At 51.6% G+C, this 23060-nt stretch overlaps 1 protein-coding gene across 5 annotated transcripts in view; it reads right to left on the reverse strand.

Moving 5' to 3' along the window:
• The window catches only part of SAMD4B (sterile alpha motif domain containing 4B), a 37297-nt gene that overhangs the window by 2239 nt on the left and 11998 nt on the right, over positions 1-23060 (reverse strand). For 4 of the 5 annotated variants that reach the window (XM_082437831.1, XM_082437832.1, XM_082437833.1 and 1 more), the window contains 12 exons: positions 22862-22918; positions 21204-21606; positions 11514-11984; positions 6924-7163; positions 6241-6350; positions 5995-6081; positions 4914-5259; positions 3756-3841; positions 3135-3253; positions 2358-2556; positions 2045-2168; positions 173-256 (listed from right to left, as the gene is read on the reverse strand). In XM_082437831.1, coding sequence (XP_082293957.1) covers positions 173-256; positions 2045-2168; positions 2358-2556; positions 3135-3253; positions 3756-3841; positions 4914-5259; positions 5995-6081; positions 6241-6350; positions 6924-7163; positions 11514-11984; positions 21204-21399 — 2062 coding nt within the window. In that variant the 5' untranslated portion in view covers positions 21400-21606; positions 22862-22918. The remainder of the gene's footprint in view (positions 1-172; positions 257-2044; positions 2169-2357; positions 2557-3134; positions 3254-3755; positions 3842-4913; positions 5260-5994; positions 6082-6240; positions 6351-6923; positions 7164-11513; positions 11985-21203; positions 21607-22861; positions 22919-23060) is intronic. The other variant, XM_082437835.1, reaches the window with a different exon arrangement.

A 23060-nucleotide genomic window follows, 5' to 3' on the forward strand; every position in this document is an offset into this window, starting at 1 on the left:
CTGGCGGGAGGCCCAAGAAAAGGTGCTCAGGTAGCCTGTCATCCCAGTCAGGCCCTCCCTGGAGTCCGGCCTCCCCTGGGGACCCCTCAGGATGACTCTGAGTTGCTCAGTTCAGAGGTGGAGACGCTGGTGGGTAGGTGGGAGCTGGGTCAGGGAAAGAGGAAATGCTCACCACCCAAGGCGTGTTCTGTCATGCTCAGACACAGAGACTCCAGAGTGGGATTGATCTCCAGGTCAGGCCCAGGGACCGGGCAGTCTGGGTGGGAGAGAGGAGAATGGAAGCAGTAAGGACTGGACTGGGGTGAAAGGTAGTCACGAAGACAAAGGCTGGCATGAGGGAGAGGCTGAGGGGAACGAGAGGGAAAGGGAGGGAGGGAGGGAAAGTAAAGGCAAGAGAATGTAAGACATGCACACACTTGGATGGAAGGTATGACTGGGCAGAGTTGAAGGACAGACAGGCCAGGGAGTGCCACTAAGCAGGCAGAGGTGATAATGGCAAGGGCAGAGGCTTGGCAACACAGAGAAAGGCTGACAGGAAGTAATGTAAAGCTGGGGGAGCTGCTTGGAGGCCACGACTATTCTGGACACACTACACGTTCCCTTGGGCACAGTGAGGGCACCTGCCCTGAGCACTGGGCAGCCCTGTGCTCCCTGACTGATGACTTGCTCTGTACTTGGTGCAGAAGCTTAATTAGAACCCTTCCCTCCCACCTGGACTCGCTCCTCTGGCAGGATGCTGTTGGGGAAGGCCTAGCAGGCAGGGCAAATCTGGACAGCAGCCATGGGGGCTGGTCTTCATACAGTCTCTCAAAGGGCCTCCTGTTCTGGCACCTGGGCAAGAGCCCACTAGATCCCTGGGCAGACCTGACACCACCCACTGCTTAAAACCCTTCCTGGGCTCCTCACTGCTTCAGGAGGAACTCTGAGCTTTTTACCTAGGTTTAGAAGACCCTGCTCTTTCGCGCTCCAGCCTCACCTCTCACGACCTCCCCTCTGAACCCATGAGCCATGTCAGACCATCTAACTGTCTCTCCTTAATAAAAAAAAGTTTTGACCTTGGGCAAATCACCTCTCTGAGGCTCAGATTCATTACTAATAAGATGGGAATAATATCAGTGCCTTCACATGTGCAGTTGGGAGGATTTCATTCAACAGTGCAGGAAAGCTGTCTGACACACAGTCTAGCACACGGCATACTGGTGAAAAGAACTGTTCTCATTTTTTACTCCTGTAATTCATCCATCTAGTCATTTAATATCATTTACAGATGCCTACCACGTGCCAAGCCCTGTGCTAGGATGAACAGGACAAATGGGGTCTCCTGCCTCCCACAGATGGCAGTTCGCATAATCTCATAAAGAATCCCTATTGATTTGGCTATTTGTGACATGAAGAGTTTAGGGTCACAGGCAAATCTAAGCTCTCTCTAGAGGCAGCCCTTTCCAAACAAGCCTTATCTGCTTCTGCAGCCTCATTGCCCAGCAGCAGGCCTGGCACAGGGAATCACCCCTGACTTACTGAGCAAGGCAGGGCTAGCGCTTCTCTAACCTCCCTTTTGCCCACTTTGCCCTCATTCTAATCTCCCATCTCTAGGCTGATCTGTGAGCAGAGGGGAAGCAGAGGGGAAGACAGCCCTTCCACCCTTTAGTGTAGAACCCGTTCCAAGAGCTGAAGTCTACTGGTTCCTGCTTGGTCACCTGGCTCCTGAAAGAATGCCAGTGGACTGATAGGCAGGACTCCCTTCTATAGACACCTGGCTGCTGTGACTGTCTCATCCCCTCCACCCTTCCACACTGAGTACTTAACGATTCTCGAAGAAGACGGGGACGGAGACCAGTATGAACACTAAGATTATGACACAGGGAGGGAGAGAGATAGAGACGGGGGTGGGGTGGGAATAAGGAGTGAGAGAAGATGACAGGGAGGGGGAGAAAGACAGAGAGACAGAACACATGCAAGGGATAGTGTGTACAAGACCCAGAAGAGAAAAGAAAGGCCAGCTAAGGGTGCTGTTGAGGTCGAGTCCTAAAGGTGGGCACTGTACCTGGAGGGAACATGAGAATGGCCTGGGGGGACGAGTGGACCGGGAGCGAGTGGGTCCGCTGCACAGAGCTGCGGCTCTGGCTGGGCATGCTGTTGCTGCCTCCAGGGTTGGCGAACCACAGGTTCTGCATGTGGCATGGGAGAGAGAAAGCAGTGGGTGAGCGGGGAAGAGGCCCAGACCCAGGAGTGGTGGAGCTGGCAGAGTCGTCCCCTCCCCTCTATGCTGGGCCCAGACACAAAGATATGGACACATATCTCAGGCACCACCACCCCAACCCCAGAAGTGCCAGGTCCTTTGCTTCCAGCTGGCTCACCTGTCGGCCCTGGCCCCCAAGGCTGGGGCTGGTGAGGGCATGTCGAGGGGAGATGCCCCCAATGCCCGAGGGGCTCAGAAGGCCCATTCTGCCAGGCGGAAGGGCCCGGGGAGGCATTGGGAACTGCCGCTGGGTCCGCCGGGCCACCCCCATCCCCACAGAGCCAGCTATGGGGAGTGAGTTGGAGCCGAATGCCCAGCTGTGAGAGAGCAGAAGGCAGGGTGTCAGTTTAGGTGGATGGGGCCCATCTGTTCACCTCTTCCTCACACCCCCCCGCAGCCCCCATGGGTGGACAGAACACAGATCTGCTCTGAGCAGGGATTCCCTGTCCAAGTCCCTGCCCTGTACATTGTCTCCTCCTGCCCCAAGGGTACTCCCAGGATGGAGACGGGGAGTGTACGAAGGTTTCCTCAAGTCCACTCGAAGTAGTTCTCCGAACTTCAGTTCTCAAGCGCAATATTTCTGTTGTTTGTCTGGCGTGAGAAGGGACTTCAGAGCCCTCTGCACACAGGTGAGGAGAACAAGGGACAGGCAAGGGGCCAGCTATGGGGACATGTGCTGGTTTTGCCAGCTCAGCACTCTATTCTAATGCAAAATCAGGGACCACCTGATTTTCTTATGGCAGAGTCCTCACTGGGTGACTTACATAAAGACACCCAGTTACTGAACGAGTATAACAGGATTCCCAGCCCAGAGCGCCATCACCCCTCTAAGCGCTACCTTTCAACCAGCGAGGGCCTAGGGAGGGAAGTCCCTGTGCCCTGGCCGCCCGCCTACCCTTTCTGCTGCCGGTAGTTCTGCATCTCTAGTGCGGCTTTGCGCGGGAAGGTCCGGAGGAGCTTCAGCACTTGCTGTTTCCAGGACAGCAGCCGTTTCTTCTGCGTTTCCGTGAAAGCCTAGAATTAGGGGGGTGAAAGGGGTGTGTGTGCTTCTTTCACATTTGCCTTCCATCCATTTGCTCAAATATTTATCAACTGCCTGTGCTGGTCAATGCTGGGACACAGAGGTGACCTGTGCTCACGGAGCTTACAGTTTAGTTGGGGAGAAGATACACACGCATTCATAACAGTGATAAATGCTGTGAGGGAGAAGCACAGGAGGCACAAGAAACCTGATGTTATGAGGGGCTGGTCAAGGCATCCCTGAGATACAGACGTATCAACTGAGATCTGAGGGGCCAGCAGACGGGAGGGGGATTCACTCCCCAGAGGATTATGTACTAAGGCTCTAAGAATGAGCGCTCAGGGGCCTCCACTGAACCCAACACTGGGGAGGATGAGGGCTGGAGAGGTGGGCAGGTGCCAGTCAGGCAGGGCCCTATTGGCTATACAAGGAATGTTGGTCCTGAGAGTGATGGGGCAGCCTTTCCCTTCTTGGGACCCCTAGACAAGGCCTCACCTCATGAGTCAGGCACTTTTCGATGAGCTGGAGGTAACTGGTGATGTTCTCCTCGTCTGGTCGGGACACCAGCAGCTGGGTGCACACTTGGGGACATGGGAAAGGGCAGGAGGTTAGCTACCAGCACGCCCTCTGCCATGTTCCAGCTTCCCTGGCCCAGCTGGGTGGCACAGAAGGTGGGTCAGGAAATTCATGCTGGGTGAGCACTAGCTATGTGCCAAGCACTGTACCTGGCTTATCACGAGGATATATAAAGTGCCCACCATAGTGCCTGGCATAAAGCAGATGTGAAGTCAATGACACCTTTTCTCCTTTTTAAGTCTTGCAACAGTCTCATCAATGTAGGCATTTTTAGCCTGAGGCTCAGAGAGGTTGAGTCACTTGTCCCAGGCCACACAGCTAAAAGAACTTAGACCTGGGACCTCCCTGGTGGTGCAGTAGTTAAGAACCCGCCTGCCAATGCAGGGGACACGGGTTCGAGCCCTGGTCCGGGAAGATCCCACAGGCCGCGGAGCAACTAAGCCCGTGCGCCACAACTACTGGAGCCCGTGACCTAGAGCCCGTGCTCTGAAACAAGAGAAGCCACCGTAACGAGAAGCCCGTGCACCGAAATGGAAGAGTAGCCGCCGCTCGCCACAACTAGAGAAAGCCCGTGCGCAGCAATGAAGACCCAATGCAGCCAAAAATAAATAAATAAATAAATTTATAAAAAAAAAGGAAAACAAACTTATTAAAAAAACAACTTAAACCCAAGTGTAAAGTTGCCTACACTGTGCTGCCTTAGGAAAAGGCGAGCCCATTAAGAGCTTCACCATACCCATCCCGTGGACTTCAGTCCCCTCTGAAAGAACCAACGGATTCGCCTTATCTGTTCACTCTTTACTGTATGCAGTTTCCACTGACACAATACACAATGTCCCATCTTCTGCTCAGGCTGGAGACACTTTGAGGGTAAGGGCTGTCTCCTACCATCAGCCTGGACGCACCCGAGGGCAGGGGCCCTGTCATCTCAGTCTTAGCCACTCTCTGTAGTGCTCTAATCCCCAGAGTGCTTTGAAAAGTTTTGCTTCCATCATTTAAATTGGATTTGACCTTTGATGCCTGGGTTCACTTGGCACCCTGCCCCAGAATTTCCTGCTGGGCCCTGGGTGGTCTCACCTTTGCCCATCACCCGTGTAAACTGACTGGGGATGTCTCCATCAGCGACGGGAGCCGGGGCTGGCTCACTGCCATCAGTGGGAGCTGGAGCTGGTGGAGGGGGGTAGCCCTCTGCAGCTGGAGGGTCCTTGGCCTCACTGCCCTTGTCTGTGCCAGGGTGAGCCAGGGGAGGCTCTGCACCTGGCAGCGGCGGCTCCCCCCGGCCCCCGTCCTTGGCAGTAGAGGTGGTAGCGGTGGCGGCGGCAGCCACAGTGGCCTGGAGGACACTGTAGGCCTTGATGGGGGTGATGATGATCTGCTGCAGCTCCTGCAGAGCGTTTCGCAGATTCCCGCCTTCCAGCACATCCTGAGTGGGGAAGACACAGCCTAGGTCACATGCCAACCCCCAGAACTATGTAGAATGACTATACATGTGGGGTCAAACAGTCCTTGCAGAGAGCTGGTGGTACCCTGGGTTCTAGCACACAGAGAAGGCAGGTAAGGGCACTGCCAGAGCATACACACACACACATGCACAAACACACACATTTGTACATACACATTCCCTCTTCCCCCACTCAAGGTAGAGTCCCACGGAGCTTAGAAGGTGGGGCCTCAGGGTCCCACCGAGGATGGAACCAGATTCAGACCCAGAGATCTGGACTAAGACACTGAAGGGGGGCAAAAACCAGAAGGTAAGTGGCAGGGAAAGGGAAAAAGGGATGCAAATCAAGGCAGATGTGTAAGGAGAGTGAGCGGATAAGAAACAACTGGAAAGAGAGATCATGCACACAGGGGAGACACTCTGCTCTATCAGAAAGAGCTGTTAGAAATGGAAGAGTAAAATGGAAGAGAGGGGCTGAGTCAACAAACAAGATTCTGGAGACACAGGCCAGGACAGACAGGGAGGAGAGCCTCTTAGCTTAGCCATAGCAAGTGAGCCCTGTGAGCCGACCTGCACTTGGTCCCTGGACCCTGGTTCCCTAGGGCTGGGGAGGTCCCGAGGTGGGGGCCACACGGGCAGCAAGGCTGACCCAGAGACTTCAGCCACTAGCACCACTGGGTAGCCAGTTGGCCTTGGATGGGGATACCAGGTCCTCACCTTCTCCAGGGATTTGAGGACACTCTGCCTCTCGCGCAGCTTCTGGATGCTCAGGGCTATCTTGTGGCGGGCACCTTTGGTGACATTCTGCGGTAGGGCAGAAGGGGATAGGAAGCTGGAAATGGGAGGCTGAGGTACTCAAGGTGCCCCAACAAGGCCCAAAGAGACAGAGGAGGCTCGGGCTGCAAGGGTAATGTCAAAATGGTACTGCCCCCAACCCCGCCCTGATGGTCCCCTCGGCTTCACCTGAGACTCCAAGTGCTGCTCAGTCAGTGTCATCATCTCCTCATAGCTCATCTGTGAGAAGAGGGCCGCGTACTTGTGCAAGCGGAGGCTCTTAAGCCACGAGGGCACATCTGTGGAAAAGAAGGGAGGGCCTAAGATCAGGAATCTGGCCCTGGTGACAGTTGTGGGGAAGGACCAGGCATAAATCATAGGCAGCCTTAAAAGCTGTAGAGAATTGGAAGGAGGTAGGGAGAAGCCAAGGGTCCATAAGCTACCTTCTTCTGTCCAGCCAGACCCTTCCAGGTGGCCTTCCCTGGTCAGAACACCCGATCTTCCTGAGTTGCTGGGTTGGATGTGTACTAGGACGACCTCTGATGTCTTTAAAAGTATTCCTGGAACCTCTATTCCATCAGTTACCTCTGTGTCCTGGCTTTCTTGTCAGACTGGTGTGCCTGAGGGCAGGGGCTTTTCCCCCATCAGACTGGGACCTGTGGGGGTCCCTCTGCTCAGTCTTAAGCCCTAAGGGCAGGGCCTGTACACTCTCCTCAGACCTGTCCCCTTCTCGGGGGTGGAGGTGGGGAGAGGAAGAATTGGGTGGGGAGGGACAGGACAGGTGGGGAGGCAGCTACAAGCTCTCTCCTGTCCTTGTAAGTTCTGTGGAAGCCTCTTGAGGAGGGTCTTAGTGCTACTCTCCCCCATTGTACCTTTCATGCCACTGCCGTCCTCCTGAAAAGTGTTCCGGCTGGAGCCCTGCTCCTCCGTCTGCTCGCTGCCAGAGGAGGCCACGCTGCTCTGGGGCGAGAGGGGTGCGTGGTCGGGCGTGGTGAAAGCAGCCCGGGCCCCAAGCTCCTCTGGACTCGGCCACTCACCAGGGGCCTGGGGGCTCGTGGGGATGAGCGACATGGAGCGCTTCAGCGGGCTGGGGTGGATTTGGCAGGGGAGACCTGGCCGGAGGGGGAGAGAGGCAAGAGGTCAGGCTTGGGGATCTGACCACAGGAGACCGTGCCCCCCTGGTCAGTGCCATGGACGGCAGCTCAGCCCTGGAATCCAACAAGAGGAAGGGACCCTGGGGTCTGAGGGGAACCACCTACCAGGCACTGCTGGTTCCCTCATTCCTCCACCCCCCAATCCATCAGCAAGCTCTCAGCCACTTCTCTGAACCGCTCCACTTCCTCTGCTAGCACCCTGGGCCAAGTCACTGGCGTCCCTAGCTGGAATTACTGTCACAACCTCCTCGCCGGTTTCTTGCCTTCATCCTTGTCCCCTACAGTCTAGTCAACTCACAGCAGCCACACTGATCCTTCTTAAAAATGCAAATCTGACCCAGTCAGTCCCCGATTAAATCTTACCTGTAGCTTCCCTTCACACTGAGAATAAAATTCAAACTCTTCCCCCGACACCTACAAGGCCCTGCAGGATCTGGGCCCTGCACACCCCTGACTTCTCATCTCCCATGACTCACCCCTTTGGTTCAAGCCCTTCTAGCCTTTGCTGCACCCCCGCCCCAATTTGTTCCTGGAACATTCAAGCTTGTTCCAGCCTCAGGACTTCTGTGCTTGATCGCCCTTCTTGTTCTCCTGATCTTAGCAGTTGGCTACCCCAGGTCTCATCTCAAACAATCACCTCTTCTGAGGCTTTCCCTGAACCCTCAGTCAGCAGTAGCTGTCCCCCACCAACCCCCATCATATCACTCTGTCTTATCTTTCTTACAGCACCTATCACAGCTTGAAATGACCTTATCTAGTTATTTGTTCACTTATTAACTGTACGCCCCTCCTACAGGACCTGTGACAGCAGGGCCCTGTCCTGTCTTAAACGTCATTGTATCCTCAGTAATTACAATGGGGCCTAGACGAGAGGAGGTTCTTCACAACTACTTGCAAAGTAAGTGAATGAAGTACATGAACTGCTTCCTCAACATCTCTGTTATTGGGCTTCACCACCTCCCAAAGATTTTTCCTATACTGAGCCCAAATCAGGGTGAATCCAGGCCCTCATCCACAGGATGTTTCGCATCCTCCATCCATCCCATTCCTGAGATAGGAAAAAGGATCCAACTTGATTTTTAACCATTCTAAGGACAGGGCAGGTACCCATGAGCTTCCAGACCTTTACACGTGCTATTCCCTCCCCCTAGCTCACCGCTTGTCCACCCTTATCTGCCAGCCACTTCAGCCTTCACTCCTGGCTCAAATGTTCCCTCTTCTGTGACTCCTTCCTCTGCGTTCCCTGGGTCCCTGTGCTGCTACCTCAAGTCCAGCACTTACTGCTCCCTTCACTAGCCTGCCTCACACTGGACTCTGGGCTTCTGCAGGATGGCAGCAAGCCTGTCCAATCATTTCTATACCTCCAGGTCAGGGCAAGATACACAGGAATTTTCAAAGTTTCACTAAGTCCAAAAGGAGGGCACCCACCATCCTAAGGGTGCTAAGGGGGCCTCTGAGCTTGACACAGGAAATCTAGAAGTATCCCAAGTCAAAAAAGAAAAGGAAACAAAGCCAAAAAGCCTCACCCTGGGTAGGTGAGAACATCAAGGCCTGGGGAACTGAAGTCGTTTGTCCCAGTTCCCACAAAGAGTTGAGAGGCAGAGACAGAAGAACCCCAGCCTTGATTCTGATGGAAAGGCTGGGGTTCCTGCCAGTGTTACACTGACACCCAGCCTCAGAAGGACAACCAGCCTGGTACAGGCCCCCAAAGCACCTTCCCTCATCTGTGGCAGTTATCTATGCTCCTAGCCAGAAGTCACCTGAGGGAGAGGGCAGTGCATTGATCCCACCCACTAAGGCTAGCCTCCTCCCCCTATCTGTGACTTCTGGGGTTCTCTGCAAGGGGCTCCTCCAAGCCTCTGGACTCCTAGAAGATGTCACCCTCTGGGCCCTGGGGGGTGCTGGGTAACCCTTAACACAGGCCTTTTTTTTTTGCCTGTCTTGGTGTTCCTGGCTTCCTCCTTCCTCCCTTCTCAACCAAGAAGCGGGCAGGCGAGGCTGAGAGGACTGGAAATTATCCTGATTGGAACGATTGTGCAGTTCCTGAGGAGCCCTTTTTGGACCCACACTGGGGTGGAGGCTGGCCACAGCATGAGAACCATAAAAACAGGAATGCCGGCCAGACATCCAGGGCCTCACACTCTCCAAGAAGCCCTGGCCTGTCCTTGGCAGCACCCCAAACCCACCCTGCCTGCCCTTACAGGCCAATCCTTGCTCCCCACTCAAAAATAGTTTAATGGCTTCCTGTTTCCTGCAACTGCTTGAAATTGAAATTGAAAAGCTTCATCCTAGCCTTCAAGGCCCCCTCTGAATGTGGCCCTAACATACTGAGATCTGAGAGTCAAGACAGACCTGCATTCAAATTCTGGCTCTGCCATCTATTAACTTCATGATCCTGGGCAAGTCACTTCATCTTCCCCCTCTGTCTCCACTTCCATGTGAAGTCTTTGGCACAGGGTAAACATGAATATTTGCTACTGCTATTACTCATTTAACTGCTCGCACTTCTCCATCCTAGCCAGACCTGTCTGCATACTGTCCCCTCCAATTTGACACCCCTATACCTTCAATTCATGCTGTGCCCTCTATCTGGAATGCCCAATTCCTCTTCTGGTTCAAATCCCCTATTCAACATTTTTCCAGCTTGGTCCTCTAAAGCTGCTGTCCCCATCGTGGGGAGGAAGGAATGTATGGGCACCCTGCATGGGTGACCCCTCCCCTTGATAAGCATCTTCGGGAGGGTCACTTTTAGGTGGGGGCAGTGTAGCACAGTAATAAAGAATATGAGCTGAGGAGCCAGACTGCCTGGATTTAAATTCTGGCTACACCACCTCGGGCAAGTGACTCTTCTGTGACTCAGCCAATGAATTTATAAGTATAAACTTCTCAGAACAGCTCTTGGCAAAGACTGAACGCTGAATATATTTTAGCTAGAATTATGATTATTAATATACCCTCCCAACCTGGACCCAGAAACTGTCATGCTCTGAGACTAGAAAACAAGGTCCAAGACACTTTGGGTTGCTAGAGCTCCCGAAGTGCCCTTCTACCCCTCTATCTTCCCTGATTCGTGCCAGCATCTGGGAAGGAGGCAGGTGACCAGGATATCCATATTCAGCTGGGGAAGAAAGAGGCTCAGGGTAACTGATATGTACCAGGTGCCACACAGCTGGGCAATGAAGACCCAGGGTTCACCCCACCCACTGGCACAGGTAACATTTCACCACCACCCTCTCCTGGCCTGCTTTAACCAGTGCCTGCAAAAAGGGGCCGGCCACCTTGAGGTTAAATTTGGAAACTTCTTGCTTTCAGTCAGGTCCTGTCACCTCATCAATACTTGGAAATGCCATTCTCCCTTATACTGTTCATTTCAACTAATATTTCAAAAACTCACTGGAATACCAGCTCCTCCCGTTCACCCCAGCCTCTGGGGGTGCTTACTAAGAGACCACTTAGTTGAAGGATGGCACAGCGGTCAGAGGCAAGCTCTGGTATCAGACTGCCTGGGTCTAAACCCTGGCCAGTTCCACCACTTGTTCTGTGACCTTGAATACAAGACTTCGTCTCTTTGAGTCTCAGCGCCTTCATCTGCAGAATGGGGCTAATAATATTGTTGTGATGAGGATTAAACGAGATCATGCCTGAAAAGTGCTTATAAAGAAGTATCTAGCACACAGTCAATGCTCAACAATGTTACCTACTATTACTAATGCCTTGCAGCATGAGTTACATCTTATATGAACAGGCTTACAAACATACATTTCTCAGAAATGAGTCTGTAAGCTGGAGCCAGATACAAAAACCCAGAATGTCTGGGCTGGAAAGGACCTCAAATTATGATGGTCTATAACTGAAGTCAGGCAGTTATCACACATGCCCAAAGTGGGATGGTAGGGGCAGAGGCCGACTGGGACACATGTGCAGGGTCTGAAGGCGGTGACCAATATTCAACTCCATCTTACGGTTGCCACCAGGAATACAGGCCTTGAGTTGCCAGATCTTTTGACTTTTCAAGAGAAGCTGAAAATCCGGATTTTTAGGAGAAAATTCCCAATTCCTTACATCACCAAATTTATTTAAAAACATAACAAAACAAAAACCAAAGTTTTGTTGAGTTTGAGCTCAATAAAACATGTCTGCAGGTCAGGAATGGCTCTGGCAATGCCAGTTCACAACCTCTGCACTGTCTCATAAAGCTGAGGCCCAGAGAGGTTATGTGACTTGCCCAGGGACACAGAGCGAGTGAAGAGAGAGCCCGGTCCGACCCTTTTCAAGTAGGCATGGCCTCCCGGACTCCCACCTCCTCACCTGCGTTTGCGTTGCTCCCAATACTGTTGATGGCTGGCGGCACTGAGCTGGGTGGGTGGAAGGGCACGTGTCCATTTTCCCGGGGTGGCTTGTCCTGCCAGCCTGGTCCTGCCTCCCCAGGGCCCAGCTCTGCAGGGCCACCCCACTCATCCGAGCCCTGGCGTGAGTGGTAGGTGGGCTCAGGCCGGGTGCGGAAGCCGCTAGCTAGCCGCTCTTCCAAGTGACTCAGCCAGAGGGCCAGCGCATTGCGGTCCTCCAGCGTGGTGGCCGGGTGGATGAGGGCATAGGAGAGCAGCTGGCGGCTCTCCTCGATGAAGGCATTGCTCTCAATCGAGTAGGCCAGCACTTTCTGCAGCAGCCTCATGTACTCCGACTTGGCCTCTGTGTTGCCTGGCTGAAGCAGGGGTAGGTGGGACAGCAGGAGGGACACCACCTTCTCTTTGGACTCCTGCTGCCACTGGCTGACGATGGCTGCAGAGGGGACAAGAGGGAATGTCAGGGGAGCCAGGGTGGGGGACTCCCATAAAACCAGGAGAGGTGCCTATAGCCTGCTCCCTCAGCTCCAATCTCATTTCCCTTCTCCTTTCATGACTTCGACCTTGTCCCTCATACAGGTGATATCTAACACACTCAGCCTGCTTCCAGAGTAATTTTTTTTCTGGTTCCATCACTCCCACTCTCAGAAACCTGCTATGACTCCTAATAAGCCAAACTTGCTACTCTGGAATCTGAGCCCCTCCTCCTGCCCGCAGGCCTGCTCTTCTTGCTGTATCCCCACTCTTTATCTTCATGGCCTGTACCTGCTTTCCCCTGACTATCAAAACAGTCTCTTTCCTGACTTGGAGGACAATGGAATACAGTGGTTAAAAGCTTGGGCTCAGGAATTCTCTGGCAGTCCAGTGGTTAGGACTCTGCACTTCCACTGCAGGGGGCAGAGGTTCAATCCCTGGTCTGGAAACTAAGATCCCACATGCCACATGGCTTGGCCAAAAAAAAAAAAAAAAAGCTTGGGCTCTGGAATCAGATGGTCTGGACTCCCCAACTCACTAGCTGGACCATTGTCACCTGAACCTCACAGAGCACTGATTTCCTCACCTGAAAAATTCTGAAGATAATTACAGTACCCAATTCACAGTGTTGCTCTGAGATTCAAGGAGTTAATAAAGAATGGAAAGTGGCCTGGCATATAGAACATAGTTAATAAATGCTTACTGTTGCTTTTTAAACTGGACTCAGCCTCCAGATTCTCCCCTTCCAACTCATCCCATACACCCAGATGGAGTGATCTTCCTAAAGCACACCAGGATATCATGTTCCTGACCAGGAGCGTATAATGGCAACCAGCACCAATGGACTCAAGTTCAAGAGCTCCTAGCCCAACATCACCTTCATTTCCAGGGCACTCCCCCACCTCCTATTCCTCCAGATAAAGACTTGGTTTAGGATATCCCCATCCTCCCTGGGGCTCTCTCCATGCCATATTCATCCAAGCTTCCATACTCAGGCTGAGATTCAAGGCTTTAGCCTGCAACAGTCTCCTTCCTCCTATCCAAATTCTACGTCTTTTAGGGATTGCCTACATCTGCCCTTCTCCAGGAAGCCTTCTGTGGCTACTCCACGCCCTGGTGATCTGGTGATGTCTCCTTCCCATCCCATCGTCTGAGGGCCTGTCTGCCCTGTGAAGATGAGTGAGGCTTCCTCTCTCTACCCAGAAGTGAGCTCCCCAAGAATAAGGCCCCAAGCTAGCCACATAAAGGAGGCCTTGGTACTCCCTCGTGGTCCAGTGGGTAAAACTCCACGCTCCCAATGCAGGGGGCCCGGGTTTGATCCCTGGTCGGGGAACTAGATCCCACATGCATGCCGCAACTAAGGGCCTGAATGCTACAACTAAAGGTTCCTCATGCCGCAACTAAGACCTGACACAGCATGAATGAATGAATGAATAAATAAATATTAAAAAAAAAAAAGGAGGTCTCAGGAAGGAACTGTTACAGGACTGACTGTCCTCCTTGAAAACCTTGTTACCACTTCCATGACTAGCTCAATGGAGTGAGTGGAGGATGGCAGGTAATGCTGATGGGGCAAGGGAAAGGGACAAAGTATACTAATACTTGAGAAAAGAGACAATGATCAAAGACTGGAACCAACTCTGCCCTCACTCTTGGGCAACTGAGGTCATATCTATAGCCACGGTAATGATTTTCAAACACCTAACACGGAAGTTCTGAGAGTTGAGTTACTGGGATATTGGTGAGGTCTTGGAAAGGGACAAAGGAGCTGGTTCTAACCTAACAGAGCTAGGACCCCAGAGGGGTGGGTGATGAAAAAGAACAGGCAGTGATGTGGCTTATGTCCCTCCTCTCCTACTTACTGATGTAAATGTGATCACTTCACTGAGCTCTACTTTCTCTATCTGTAAAGTGGGGCTCACAATCATTCCTACCTGGCATGGTTGCTATGAGTTAAGACCAAAGCACAAAGTAGGGCACAAAGTAAGTCCTCAGTAAACGTCAGCTGTCATTTCTAACACCATGGTTATTATATCTTACAGGGGCTCCTTCCTTTTGAATACCCACAGAGATTCTCAAGGCATAAGCCAACTCCTGGACCAGGAAACAGAGAGGCTGGGAATGGGCATGTATAGAAGGAGGGCCTCAGAATTCTAGCCATCTGGATTTCAAGTGAGCCCCGATCTGGATCCCTCTGCCTCTGATGGTGTCTCAACCCAATTTCCTTAAGGCTTAATATTCCAAGGACCTCTGGTTTTCTCTGGCCACACTACAGACCGGACACCTGGCCACTGGGAGCCTTGCATAAAAACCTGAGAAATACCTTTTTCACACATTTCTTTCCCTTAATGACCTGTCTGGAAATCTATGGCTTGGGAATTCACATAACTAATTCTTACATTTGTAGCTCTAAGAAAATGAAACACATACACCCTCAACTCCTGGCCATATAAGTGCACATTTTCTTGCCTGGGCCTCTCTGCCCCAAGCTTCCTAGAGAACCCCTGTTAAAGTGCTCAAGGGTTCATCCATTTATTCAGAGTCATGTTATGCCCACAGTACTCGCCAAAACAGAACGAAGAGTAATACTACACAATAATAGTAATAATGGATATTTACTGACCATTTACTCTGAGCCAGACACATGCTAAGAACATGACCGTCTTTCATCCTCACCTCAACTCTTGTTCTAGCATCCCCATCTTGTAGATGAGAAAATACATTTGGGAAGGTGACGTCCAAGGTGACAGAGCCAAGATCTGAACCCAGGTCTCTCTGCCTCGAGAACTGGGAGGAACTTTTACCCACAACCCTCTACTATCTCTCCAATGCCGCATATCTTCTTCTTCCCCCTGTCCCTGGCTTTCCAGATCCCTTTCAGGACCTGCCACACAAGGCTAGGAAACCTCATCCCCTCCATCCATCTTCTCCTGAACTAGCTCCCCATGACCATGAAGCTATCTCTTAGGTCAGCTCCATATCTAAAGATCTTTCCAAGGTGGGATAAGCCTTCCTGACTTCAGGGAGCCTTCACCTTTTGAGCCCTCCCACCTCCATCTGGCACTGGATCACATGGGAAGGACCTCCCTGGTACTCCATTTCCCTCACTTAGTCCCTGAGTTTTCAGTTTTTGATGAGAAGGAAGAAGAAATATAGTGATTGAAGATTAGGGACAGAAAGTTAAGGACTTGCATCCCAGCTGTGTGGTACAGTCGCCTGGGCAATATGCCTCCTCCTCTGTAAAAGAGGGATTACAGGGCTGCTGAGAGGATTTAGGGAGACAATGAATATAAAGCACCTGACAGAGTCTGCCCATAGTAAGCACTCAGTATGTGACTCAACGATTGGTGTTTTTCTCCCTTCTCCTCCAGCAGAGTTGGCCTACCCCTTTAGCCCTACCCTGATGCTCTCAATCGCTGTTGTTTAGGCCTTGCAGGGTAGCGAGAGGCATCTGGGACAGAGACAAGCCTTGTCTAGTCCCTCCCCCACACCAGAGTACTGCCAGGGCTAAGGGACACAGCTTCTCCTCTGGTACTGCCAGGGGACATGACAGAAGAGCCCCAAGGGTTGGGCTCAATGAAGGACCTTGTTCTACTGCAGTGAAAGGGGAGAGTGGTTTTGGAAGAATGGAGGCTGACCCTAGGGAAATGTGTGTTCATGTGTCTGTACAGTGGTGAACTGGGAAGGGTGGGCCTCCCATCACTGGAAAGCATCAGTGAGAACTGGAACTGGTCCAAGGAATCTGCACAGCCTCAGGCCCCTTGGGGTGAGCCCAGCAGGGGCTGCAGATGACGAGTAGGGATGGAACTTCTAGTTTCCTGCCCAGGGCAGAAAAGTCTGGCCCAGAGTTGAGGCACAGCAGAGACCCAATGAATACCTGCACAGCTGAACCCTGATGGTCCCTTGGAAGGTAGTGGTGTTTGTGTGTGTATAATGTGCCCTGTCTAGGATCCCTTGACCTCAGGTCTGTCTGTCTCATGTCCTAGCAGAGTATACTGAGTAAACAGTACAAGTTCAACTGGCAAACTTGCCTGGATTCAAAATCTAGCTCTGCCTCTAAGACGTAGCTCAACATAACTGTGGGCCAGTCCTTTAAACCTCTCTGAGCCTTGGTTTCCTCTTCTGCACAATGGGGGCAGTTAAAAGCCCCTATATCACAGGGTTGTTGTAAAGATTCAATGAGACAATCGTGCAAAGCACCTGATCTGTGTTAAGTGCTCCATGCATTTCAACTATTATTGTCGTTGCTGATGGTTGAAGATCTAAAGCCTACGCTATTTCGGGGCTGGAGGGAGCAATTCACACAGGAGGGCACATCTGGGTCTCCCCCTTCAGATTCCCCACAGGGGTGGGGAATTTCATGCAGTTATTTACCAAAAACAGACACATCTCTAGTTCCTCTGAGCTAGAGGCACAACAAGCAATGATGAAATTCTGGAGGTGGGCGGATGAGGGAGGGGACTGGGGAATGCCGTGATGTCAATGACTGCTGCTCACCAAGCTGCAAACCTGGACTCCAGAGAGGATGAGGGAGACTGCATATGAGTACTCTCCTTGGCCAGGTGACCAGAGCTAAGTAGGTCATGACCCTGGGTGCTGGCAAGTCACAGGAGCCAAATATATCTTGGAGACTGCCATAAGAGCAAATCCATTTTTACATGCTGGGCTGTTGCAACAATCGTGGCAGCCTGAGGCACCAGCCAGAGGGGATGCATTTTGGCTCCAAACATGCCCCTCTATGCTTCATCCCATCTCACACAAACATAGGGGAGGGCAAGGGGGCTCCCATTTTTGATGGATGAACTGTGTTAGTAGAGCTTGAAAGGGGAGGGTGGAGGCATTAGAGTTGAGCTTGGGTGACTCACTCACCCACAGCCCCCTCTTGACCTCGGTTTCCCCACCCAGATTCGATGAGCCAGAGAGGGCAGGGCTTAAACCTGCTGGATATGGGGACTCTGACTCAGAGGACAGGCGGAGGGAAGAAATGCAGGAAATGTGGCCCAGGAAGCTATAGGACCAGGGAGGGAAGGAGATTTCAGCTTCCCCGGCCCCACCCTTCTGGTCCAAGTCAGCATGGGAAGTGGGGTGGGTTGTAGGATTACTGTAATAGCTCCAAGTAGGTAGGGAAGACTGCACTGAGAGAAGGAACAGGGATAATGACAAGGGGAAACCTGGGGCTTCTCCTTCCCTGTTCCAGAGACCCTTGGGTGTTGCTCTTCTGTTCCCAGGTTTTATCTCAGACTCTGCTTCCATGAAACCAACGCTGGCTGCCCGGGCTGGGGGACTTCCCTACACCCTCCTAGCTGCTTGAGAGGAAGGGACAGCCCAGACCAGAGCCTCTTCCATGCCCCCCTACTCTCCACTCCCAGTAGGTCATGTGACAGTACCTTCACCACCTTCCTGGGCCCACCCAGAATCAAGTGTCAGCATCAAGACTAGTAGTTCTCCACTGGATGCACACAAGTGTCAAGTAGGGAGCTTAAAAAACACCAAAATCTCTGGAGATAGGACCGAGGCCTCAGGTTCCTTTTATAAAGTGACTCTGACATGAAGCCAGCATTGGAACCCACTCACCAAGATTGAGCTCTCTGCATTCCCTGGCCCTTTCTGAGAAGGAGATGGGTGGGTAGGCAGCTCTGACCCAAACCTGAACCCAGGGTCTCCCTGGGAGAACTGAAGGAAGTAGCAGGGTTGGATGGGTGGGACATGGAGTATAAACCCAGAAAAAGGCAGAGGATCTGCCTCACTGTTCGGCCCTCCTGGCTTGACGGGATCTGAAAAGCTGAAGAAGAGCTTCAGACCCTGTAATAGGCAACCCTTATCCCGAATTGGTAGACCAACTGAACTGAAGATTTGGTTTGTGGGGTAAGTGTGCATCTTGGTGGGAAGGAGGGACAGGTTTGCTGAGGGGCCCACCCCATAAAATACTAAGGGCTACTGATGTACTTGGAGAGTATCTAGAACAATCCCCGTACTGTCTAGTGAATCCTCAGGCCCAAGAGGGATGGGGCTGGCCCACGTCACAAAAGGTGTTAGTGGCAGAGCTTGATCTAGAACTCCTGGATGTCCTGATTCCTATTCTCATGTCCCATGACAAATGAATCATCAGTAGAGCATCATCTCTGAAACTGCCTGGTCAGCAGGAGAACTTGGGTACCCACTACCAGGCCTATCCTCGCAGGACTCTGATTGAGTGGGTCTGGGTTGGGGGCCCAGAAATCTGGATTTTAGGTCACATTCTCCCCCATCAGGTGATTGTGATGATGCAAATTTGGGAAGCACAGTGGGATGGGAAAGCCGTAATGAACAGAGGATGCAGAGCTCCTCCAAGCCCTCCAAAAGGATGCAGGCCTCCAAGCCCAGGAAGCAGCTCCTTCCTTCACAAATAAGGCAGGGCAGCTGCTCTACCTGAGGTTGGGAGGGAGACAGGAGACACAGTCTTGGAGCCTCCATGTCTATTAGGAAGAGGCGTTCAAGGCCCCACAGGATTTACCTCTGTGATCACTTCTCTCTCCAGTCATGCTCTGCTCTAATCCTGGCAGGCTTCCTGCTGACTCTGGAACACACCATGGCCCTCCCTCTCTTCCCTCATTTTAAGTTTTCCCTAACTCTCCATCCACCTAAGTACCAACTTGTTTTCTTCTCACCACCTGACATAGGGCTATGGCTAAAGACCTTGATTCATATATTCATTCACTAGTCAAGTCATTCCACAGCAGTTCTCAAGGACAGGTATTAACCACAATATCTTAATGTAAACTGTCTGAGATGCGTCTCAGGCATAAAGTATACCATGGTATAAAGTGTACCATGTCTTTCAAGGGCAATGTGGTAACAACAAATACTTTAAACGTACATAACTTCAAACTAGCAGTCCCACAGAATTCTAGAAATTTATCCTAGAGATGCTTAAAGGGTACTCATTACAGCACTGCTTGTAAGAGTAAGACCAAACATACCATGCAGTAGAGCCTACTGATCAAGAGGAAGAAATTTAAAGTCAAATTCCAGCTCCACCTCTGACCAGTTGTACAACCCAGGGCAAGCCACTAATCTCTGCAGACCTCAGTCTTGTTTGTAAATGGGGGAGTTATAAGACCTTCCTTACGGAGCTGTTGTGAGGGTTACGAGTAATAAAGGTAAAGCACTGCTTGATACACAGGTCAGGCTCTGTTACCTTACTATTCTTACAATCAAGCAGCCATTAACAACAATGAGGTATACACGTATGTGCTGAATATGGAATGATCTTCAAGTTATACTGTTAAGTGAAAAAAGCAAATTGGTTAATATGTGCAATGTTCTGTGTGCTAAAACAATCAAAACAATGAAAAAGCTGGAGGGAGAACTTGTATGTGCTCATACATGCACAGAATATCTCATAAAACATACACAAATTGGGAACGTGGAAGTCTGGAAGGGGACCTCACTTTTTACCTTTCATATGGTTTGATTTTACCACAAATTTTGAAAACAAAAGCAAAAACTAAAAATGCTCTAATAAATAAACAGCAGTAAGCACGAGTGTGATTCTGATATATAGCCAGGATTGGCACCCAGTGCTCACCCAACTCCCTGCTCAGGGTGGGGTGGTGGGGATGTGTGACCAAGCTTCTTAAGACACTGGCCTGCCCCAAAGGAGCCCCCACGCTAGGGGCAGAGCCATACCACAACCCCAGAACCCTTGCCCTGGTGCCAGAGCAGAGGGGAACCCTCCCTGGTGGGGAGGATGGGAGAGTTGTGAAATGGCTGAGGTCTGAGCTTGCTGGAGCCAAGCTGGGTTCCCGCTGCTCACTGTCTGCGAGACAGGGACTTAAGCTGATGATTCCTGGCCTGAGGAACTGTCTTCCTCTACAGCCATGGTGCTTCTGTGAATTGTACATAAAAACTCAGAAAAATAAAGGTGACTGCTGCTAAGACGGGTAGGCCTGAGAAGAGGAAGGAAGCAGCTCTGGGGGTCCCCAAATCCCAATCCTAGCAGCCCATGCTGATTTCCTCACCTATAAAATGGAGACAACAACACTACCTTTCTCATGAGGTTGTTGTGTGGACTAAACGAGTTACTGACAATAAAAATAACAGTTAACATTTATTGAATGTTTACTACATGCCAGGCACTGTTCTCAGAGGGGTCGTAACTAACCCAGAAACACAGTTATCATCTTGATTTTAAAGATGAGGAAACCAAGGCTCAGAAAGGTGAAGTTACTTGATTATACAGCAAGTGACACAACTGGGATTTAAACCTCGACAGTCTGACTCTAGAGCCACCAAAGAACACTGTTTTCAAAGTTACTATGCAAGTAAAACCAGTACTTGGCTTGTTGTAGGGACTCAATGTGAACTGTTACCCTGAGGAAGAACATGGGAAAGGTTTGGACACATGCTACATGGGGTCCTGGGGTCCCCTCCCCAGCTAGCTTTCAGGTGCACATACTCCCCCTCTTCTTTGGCCTCCATCACTCCCACCCGTCACCTAGGTCAACACCTCTCCATCCAGCCTTGTGGAGGCCCAGAAGGCCAGAATGGCTTCAGCAGTGCCCCTTGAGATGGTTCTCTGGACTGACTCCTAGCTATACCTGGGGCCTGAGGGAGAGGTTCTAGAGAAGCCTAGCTCACCCGTCACAATGTCAACTTCGCGGGACAAAGAGCACTTCTCTACTGAGTGTTCAGGAAACTGATACGGACTATATCTAAATTCAAAACTCTCTTGAAGCTGTTTATGCCTTAGGAGCAACCTACCTTTGAGGGGATAAAGAACAGTATAAAATGACATATGAATTTTGGAAGAGTTCTAAAATTCCCTCCTAGCTCTCATGTCCCATAGCTTGAGAAATGAAATAATGCTCACCTTCCGTCCCCCTTTCATAGGTAATGACTTTAGTCTGTTCCTTTTAGCTGCCCAGACAAGCCACCCTACGTGATCCTTCTTCTGTTATGGGTAGTTTCCAGTTTGCACTGCACTCCCCCAGGAGTCCCCCGTTCCATGTCTGAGGATTTCTGGCAACAACGCCCCAGAAGAGCCATGATGATAACTTGGGAGGTCAGGGACTCCTCACCTACCAGCAAGCCTAGAACCCACATTTCTTAGTGCCACTGCTGGGTAGGCCTCCTCAGACACCTGATATCTGTTCCTGCTCCAGGTCTCCCTCCTGCTGTGCTCCCATCTCTGGAGACTCACCAGCACTGTTGGCCTCCGACTCCAGCAGGTGAATGTCATTGCAGTCCGCCAGTGAGTGCTCCAGGCAGAGCTGTAGGAAGCGGGCCTGGGTGCGGGTGACCCGCTTCAGAAGTGACAGCAGGGCCACTGTCTGTTCACACTCATTCCAGCCCTTGAACCAGCCAGCGAGGATGCCCACCTGGTCTCGGAACATCATGGTGCCAGGCCTGGGGCCAGGGTGGGGGGGACGGCGGTGGCAAGGGCCAGCGCCGTCACATGGTCTCGGCTGCGGGCTCCTGTTACCTCTCCCCTGAGGGCCAGGGCTTGAGGATGTTCCCTGGCGTGGTGGCAATGGGTGGTGCAGGGAGGAGGACACCTGCTCACATCGGGGGAGGTCTTGGTCTAGCCACTCCTCTCCAGGCTCCTGGAAAAGGAAGCAAGGAGGTCAGAGAGAATGAAGGGGCTGGAACTGGCCTGGTGAGTGTGGGCTGAAGGGGTAAGGAGGCCTCAGGCCTTCCTCTTTCAGGGCACCTACTCTGCCGAGCTCCTGGGAGAAAGATGAAGCTAACCAGATACTAAACCAACTCTCCCTCCAATCTCCAGATCCAGAGAAAAGGCTTGATTGGGACTCAGAGACCCAGACAAAGGAGAAGATGCTTCCCCTCAGGTCTGGCTGTCACAGGGCCAAAGGAAGTGGATTTAAAGCAGAGAGTAAGTTGCCAAGATATTCTAGATGGGAAATAGGAGAGACTGCACACTGTGGCAAAATATCTGAATTAATGGAGACCTGGCCCCAGGTGACATGACTAAGCAGACATGTGATGCTGAGCACATGCCCTTTCCTTGCTGGTCTCTGGTCACCTCCTTCAGGGGTCTGGGCAGAGTGACTGCTCGCCTGCTAAAAGGACCCTATGGACTCTTTGTATTATTTCAAGCTAAGACCCACAAGGCTAGGATACAGGTGCGTGGTGACCCTGGTGGAGATCTCAGGTATGTGGATAGCTAACTGATCAGTAACTGGGTGCCTGAGCGTAGGGGCAGAGGTCCTTTTCAAAGATCTCCAACATGCTGGGGGGATCTCATCTGTTCCAACCCAGCTCTCCCACTCCGATCTCTAAGATCCCACCTATCCCTGTTCTGAAGTGAATCTCTCACTTCTTCATTCCCTTGAAGGCTACTCCTGACCCAGGTCCTCTAGGTTGCGATGTCCCCTTGGCTCCCAGAGATGGCAGCTTGTCACTCAGACTCCTAAGAGCCAAGAGGATACCAACCTGAGAAGGCGACACATCAGATGTTAAAAACTCCCAAGCAAGAAAGTGTCCAAATTCCTTTAGCAGGCAGGAACTACACAGGAGCTGTGTCAACTGGGCAGACAACAGGCCTATTCTTCAGTTGACTGGTTTCTGGACACTACTCTTAAGGCTTTTTCTAAGTGTCTCCTGCTCCAGGTCTCCACTCACATTTCCCCTCTGTCTCTCTTGCAACCAGTGCTCTTGGCTCCATCCCCAAACCACATTTGGCTCCATCTCCCTCTGGCTGCCAAGAGGACTGAGAACTCCATACAAAGACCCATTGAACCTGCTGGGCTAGGTTTTAGGGAGCTATTGCCATCTCCCTGAATGTCCATGCTCCTGCTGAGGAGGGCTGTTGAGGTACACCTGACAATGGCTGTGACTCACCTCAATAGATCCTCAGTGGGACAGTTGAACAGAGCAAACTGGTCTGGCTGTCAATCCCTTTGGATATAAGAAACAAGAGAAAGTGTGTGAGGGGGGAATGAAACCTTGCTCCCAGCTAAACAAGCCTCCCAGAAATCTTTTCAAAAGACAAATCAAATGTTGCCTCCCTGGCTTAAAATCCTCCAATGACTTCCTACTG

The sequence above is a fragment of the Balaenoptera physalus genome, assembly GCF_965194825.1.
Source record: "Balaenoptera physalus genome assembly, chromosome: 19".
Classification (NCBI taxonomy): Eukaryota; Metazoa; Chordata; class Mammalia; order Artiodactyla; family Balaenopteridae; genus Balaenoptera; species Balaenoptera physalus.